The following is a 6,413-nucleotide window of genomic DNA, read 5'->3' as shown; positions in this document are numbered from 1 at the left end:
TTTTGATCCAATCTTTACTCAATTTTAAAGGTTATAAAACATGAAAACCCAAAGAGTTCCCAAAAGTGGTCCCAATGCAGAACATGTGGGGATTTAAATACATATTATTTTAAATATATTTAACAACTCAATTCTTACAGATTGACAGATGGAATGGAAAAGTAGACCACCAACAGATTTTGGTTGAACTCCACATTCTGAAAATTCCATAGAAAAACAACAAGCCACTGCATATTAGTACATCACATTAAAATATATTCTAAAGTATAATTCCCCTTTTAAATGGCAGTGATTATACAGTAGTGCAACCACAGGGCACATGTAAACTTTTTTTGTTCAACATCATCTATGTCTGTAACAAACTCTGGTTAACTCCAAGGTGTTTCTTGGGTCTAAGCTTTTTGAGCTTTCCTACATTGGCAGTTACAGCCTCTACCCACAACTCTATCCATCCCTCCAGAAATGCCCACTGTCTGAGGTTGGGGGAACAGGTGGCATACAGGTCAATCTGAAGAAATCTCTCACCTTTCTAAAATAAGAAAATGGGTTTGATTCCATGATTGGAGACATAAATGTACACTATAGGCAGTTTATACTTATCACTATTTAGGCAAGAAACTTTGTCAAAACTGAGTAAGATTCAGGATAGAGACATCTTCAAGTGTGATTTCTGAGTTCGCTCCCTCTCTCTCTGGCCCTTAGTGTTAGGGAAGGAGATGAGAAAGGATGCCTGTCCAAATTGGCTGACCTCATCTCAGCCTTGCTTTGGAAATGCCCCGGAAAGGCTGATAATAACAGGTTACTTTATGAACAGGACCTACCCGCCTAAGCTTTAATCAAACAAGCAGCATTTTTTATATATCGAGCTTCTTGGGGGCTAGCGGCAAACTCTAGTTGCAACAGCGTATGTAACAAAGCACACTCTACTTGGTGTTCATCAAGACTCCCGTGGCTGTCGGGAAGTCCTTAGCATGTGCAGTAGAGTGCTAGCCAATAATACAGACCTAACTGAAGATGGGACACTGACAGAAAGAAGCTTCTCTCCTGGAAATCCAAACATCATCTCAACTTGATGTTTTTCATCCTCTTGGCAAGAAAAGGTACATCAACTTCCTTCACTACTAGGGAAATTCAAAATGTTTATTCATGAATTTTCATTCACCTCCCTTTAATTTACAGTATATGCACTTTAACAACAGAAAAAGGAATCATCAAATTTCCATTGAAAATACTGACAACAGTTTAAATATATTTCTGAATCACTATGTCTGTATGTGTTCTTCCAGATTCCTGTAGTCTACTTCAGGTCTGAGATGCTGTCTCCCTTTTGGCACCTCTAAGTAGGCTCCTCAGCATAGAAAAGCATCTCAAAGGTCAAATCTTCTCTCGTAAGATGAGTGCTCAGGATTCAAATCTTCTTGAAAATTCTGTGCCAGGTCTCATTGGGTAGCCTTGTGTAATCCAACCAGATTGCTTTTGAACAAAAAGAGGAGTCAAAGAGAACTTGGGTTTCCAGAGAAAAATAAAGTGCTGCCCCTATAAATCACAGTCTTTGTGGAGTAAGGTGTCTTCCTAAAGAGGTAGAAATAATAGGGGTGTGTGTTGTAGATGCCCACATTTCAATGATACTGAACACTGTATCTTTAAGGGCTGCATCTTTAAGGGCTTAAAATGGACTGACTCCACTCATCTCTCTGATTTTTTCATAAGTAAGCCAGAACACCAGTGACCAAGGGGTCTGAAAGATTAACCAAAGAAGTTAGTGCATATTTCAAAGTGATTATGAATATTCTACATTTATGCATTCATACATCTCTGAATGACAAAGTCATTTTGAATCCACTTAGGCTGAAAATAAATATTTTGGTATTTCACCTTAATAGAGCACTTTATAATTAACAAAGTATTTTCATGTCTTATTTCTCATAGATTTCTCTGAACACTTTACAACAGAAAGGAAAGGTAATGATACCCCTATTTTACAGATGAGGACACTGAGGCTTAGCAATCAAAAAGCTATCAACATGTTGAGTAGCTAGAGAACAGGCTTCTGGCTTGCATTCCAGGGTTCCTTCTACTGAACCCTTCCCTGCTAAGAGGCTGGGACTCGGCATGCCTGAATTTTAGGCTGGGCTCCTCTGTGTGTAGATTGTAAAGCGTGACAGGGAGTCAGTTAAGAACTTGCAAGTGAAGATGAAAGATTATCCTTTGAGAGTTAGATCAGAAGCTCAACACCTAATGTATTACAAAGTGGTTATAAAATTTAATATAAAATAGGGAAAAGAGTTTCCAGCTCAGAAAGACTTGACTAACTTGAATAAAGGTATAACCACATCAAAAGGAATTATAAGGGGATGAGGGCTTTTCAACAAAGGAAGATAAAAACATCAAAGACAAGGAAGGAAGTAGCAGAGGAAACACTGGAAGTATCATCAGAGGAGGGATATTTTGGATCCCGGTCCTGTCTGGTTTGGTTCATAGGTGACAGGTAATATTGATCAGAAAGAAACTATCCAACTAGAGTCAAAAAAGAAGCTTGAGCAATTAGAATATAAAATGTATTTGGTTAGAGAGTTTGTGAAGCAGTATTTATGTACTGTGTTTGGAAATATTGAGTGTGTTATATTGGGAGACTGAGACTTTACCAGTGGATTTAGGAGAACACATGTTGGTTAGTTAACCATATGGGAGACATGGACAAAATAAAGAATATGAAAAATGAAGTGAGCCAGTGATATAACTGCCATCAGATCAAGGAATAGAGGTCTCAGCTAAGAGTGGATTATATAATCATTCCTAGCTACTCGGGTGGTCAGGCTTCTGTAGGCAAATGAAGTAAATATTAATTAGTGAGTGAGCAAAGCAAGGTCGCACTACCCTTACCTAGTGGGAGGGACTGGGGTTGAGTTTAGTTGGGTTATGAATAGAAGTTAAACAGGGAGATCATACAGCCAATAACGGGGTAGTATACAAATGGCATATACTGAGCCTCTGTGTTTTTTTCTTCCCTAGCATAGTTACACTGCTGTAAATAATGCAAATGTATGACTCCATGTTGTCTGCTCTGGTCTGCCTCTTGCTATAACTGCTGGAAAAACAAGAGTCTTTCTCCATGCCTTTTACTGTGGGGCTGAACATTAAGGGCTTTTGGATATTCTTAAATACTAAGATTACGAATAAGCTCTTCCTGTTATTATTCCGTGTGTAGTAAGCAAACTTCTGATTATAACTTGCCTTCACAGATGACTTAAATTTAGGAGGAAGCACACTGTTGAGAGGACTTTAGCATCTGGATCACTTGCCAAGTGTGTTTCTCAATGTGAATGAGCCAATGCTGTGGTCTGATCATCAGTTTCAGTGAGTTCGGTTGAGGGTGAAATCTGTATTTGCAAGGCTAGTTTACTTGGAAGTGCCCATGACTCAGCTTTTAAGGTCATGGTCATGTACTGTGACACATCAACAAGGCAGTGCCACCTTGGCGACCTTTGGTGGTTAGCCAGACTTTCTCTAGCAACATCTCTTTACCACTACACACTATCCCTTTCCCCAGACAACTTTTATAGCTAGCCGCAGGATCTCAAGACATTCTGCACATTGTATTAGTTAGGAGCATGGGTTTAGAACTCAACAGACCTGTGGTCTGTTCCCAGCTCTGCCACACACCGGCTGTATGAACTTGAGCAAGTTTCTTATATTTGGAGCCATGGTTTTCTCATCTGAAAAATGAGGATAACACCACCTGTTTTACTGGGCTCTTACAAGACTTAAAAAAATATGTGTAAACAGCTTAGCACAGTGTCTATCATACATGAAGTACTCTCTTTTTTTTCCCCTCACTTGTACTTCCTGAGTCTCATGCATAAAGAGAATGGGTCAAATTGTCTCAGTATTCTTTTGTCTTATTCTCCCTGTCCTCATACCTCTTGACTCTGATTCTGTTTTCCATCAATGGTCTCACCATCCTTATAGTCTCCCACACTAGAAATATGAAAGTCCCATTTCCTCCCTTTCCTCCCCCATCAGCTACACAGAGTCAATTACTAAATCCTGTGGAGTTAACCATAAATGGCCCTAGAATCTGCCTTCTCTCCATTTTTATAATCATTTTCAGGTTAGGCTACTGCCAAAACTTCCTTTCTTGGGTTCTAGCTGTCAGTGTATCTTCTACATTGCTGCCAAAGTAATCCTGTACCCAAACAAACCTTAGTACCTTGCTCCCACTATTAAACAGCTGCTTGCTGACTACAGGTTCCACCTAAACCATTAAACTTGCCCCCACAAGGTCCTTCTTAACCTGGTCCTTAACTTCTTCTCTAGAATTTTGCCCCACCACATCCTCTCTGAGGACCTGTTCTCCAGCTACACTGAATTTTCTGCGGTTGTCCAAACCTACTGGGTACACACGACTTGATGCCTGTGTTCACATCACTCCTTCATGCCTTTCTTGTTAAATGCCGACTGGTCTTTCAAAGCTCAGATCAGACATCATCTCTGTGAAAGACTTTGTGACTTCCTAAACAGGTAAAGCCAATTTTTACTTTACTACCCATGTTCTCACCATGTTTTGTTCACCACGAGTAGAGCATTTAATACAACCTGCTCACAAAGACCATGTCCTCTGGAGCCTGGGTTTGATTCCCTGACTTGATAAAGTAGTAACCAGCTAAACTGGCTGAGTTATTTAGATGTTTTAAACTTTTGTTCCTCCTCTGTAAAAGAGATATGATAATAACCTACTGAAGAGATTGTTGGGAGAATTCAGTGAGGTAAGCCATGAAAATGATTAGCACAGTGTTGGTGCTAATACCAAGTGATTTAATAATATTGGCTTTATTATTTCTATAATTTTAGCTACTTACATGTCTATCTTTTCTATCCTTTTATAAGCTGCTCTCATGCAAAACATCTTATTCCTTAGTGCCATCAGCACTTACGATATGCAGGCCAAATCAAAATTTTCCTTTCCATTAAGAAATATTCACAGATTTGAGATCATTTCAAGGTATAACCAACACAATCAAAATAAGGTTTTACACTTGGGTACACATTTGCTTCAGATATTGCTAAGGGCTTTGGCTATTAACTCCATGTTTATGGATACCGACTATTGCTTGGTGCTGTCATTTATTCCCAGAACTTCAATTCCTTTCTGTATGCAGATGGTGCTCACCTCTAAAGCTCCACCCCCATATGCTCTGTAAGATCCAGATCAACATATGAAGGAGCCATTTAGAATCTGTTCTTAGATGTCCTACAAATACCCAAAACTCAACAAATTTAGAACTAAGCTTGCTATTCTACCACAAGATCTTCCCTACAAATGATCCCATGTTAGGAAATTACATCATCTGTTGCTCAGGTTGGGAATCTAGGAATGAAGTCCAACTTTCCTTGTCTTCTCTGACAATTTTCCCCTCCCCATCCAGTCATGCTTCTAGCTCCTTGCTACTTCCCCTAAATTATTTTTTGAATCTGTCTTTTTCTGTCCTCCTTGTCATACTTTCATGCAAGCTATCATTATGTTTCACCTACTACTACTCCTGGCCTTTCCCCAACCCACACTGCAGCTGGAATGATCTTTTAAAAATACACATGTCATCAAACTGGTGCCCTTCACTCTTATGGGTCTTATAGCCCTTCCCAAACTGGCCTCACCTTGTTCCTCTTTCCTCCATGTCTCCATGCCTTGGCCTGTGGGTTTCCTTCAATTCCCTGAACTCATCAAGTTTTCTGTCCACTCCAACTGTTCCCTCTACCTAGAACGTTTTTTCCTCTCTTTTTACCTGGCAAATCCTACTCATTCTTCAGACTCAATTTTAGAGTCCATTTTCCACGGAGCTGCTCCTAATCTCCAAGCCTAGGCTATATGTGCTTGCTATATATTTTCATAGTACCAGGCACTCTGCCTGACCACTCATCACTTCTAGTTTTGTATTCAGTGTCTGGCTTTTCCAAACTAGAAGCTCCAGCACTACAGCAGGGGTTGAGACTCTTCTGTTCATCCCCAAGCCAGGCACTGGGTACAGGGCTTTGCGTGGCATAGGTGCTCAATTAATGTTATTATATTGTGTAGAGCGTTGATTGTTGGAATTTCTAAACCCATGACTCGTTCAGTCTTTCAAATGTGTTCTACCTTACAAAATACTTGAGTACCTTATTTGTATTATGTATCTTATGTTACTTGAATAAGTCTATTTAATTCTACATCTTAGTTTACCTCAGTAAAAAGTAATATACTGATCAAATAAAAATGACATAATGCTTTCTTACCAAACTAAGTTTTGTGGTAATGAGTATTAATGGATAATGCAACATGTGCCAGCAAAGTAACAAATTTTGTTTGAAACAGCAAGATTTTCATAGGAACAGTATCTAGTATAAAATCTTAATACCTGTTCCAAACGTACGATACT

General features: G+C 39.3%; 1 protein-coding gene across 4 annotated transcripts in view; it reads right to left on the bottom strand.

Moving 5' to 3' along the window:
- SLC25A27 (solute carrier family 25 member 27) overlaps nucleotides 1-6,413 on the bottom strand; it is a 28,493-nt gene continuing 22,080 nt past the window's right edge. For 3 of the 4 annotated variants that reach the window (XM_032340172.1, XM_032340170.1, XM_032340173.1), the window contains one exon: nucleotides 1-1,738. In XM_032340172.1, the coding sequence (XP_032196063.1) occupies nucleotides 1,667-1,738 (72 nt within the window). In that variant the 3' untranslated portion in view covers nucleotides 1-1,666. The remainder of the gene's footprint in view (nucleotides 1,739-6,413) is intronic. The other variant, XM_032340171.1, reaches the window with a different exon arrangement.

This window comes from Mustela erminea, chromosome 4, assembly GCF_009829155.1.
Source record: "Mustela erminea isolate mMusErm1 chromosome 4, mMusErm1.Pri, whole genome shotgun sequence".
In the NCBI taxonomy this organism is placed as follows: domain Eukaryota; kingdom Metazoa; phylum Chordata; class Mammalia; order Carnivora; family Mustelidae; genus Mustela; species Mustela erminea.
Note: the sequence above shows the minus strand (reverse complement) of the source record. Positions and strands in the feature narration are given on the sequence as shown.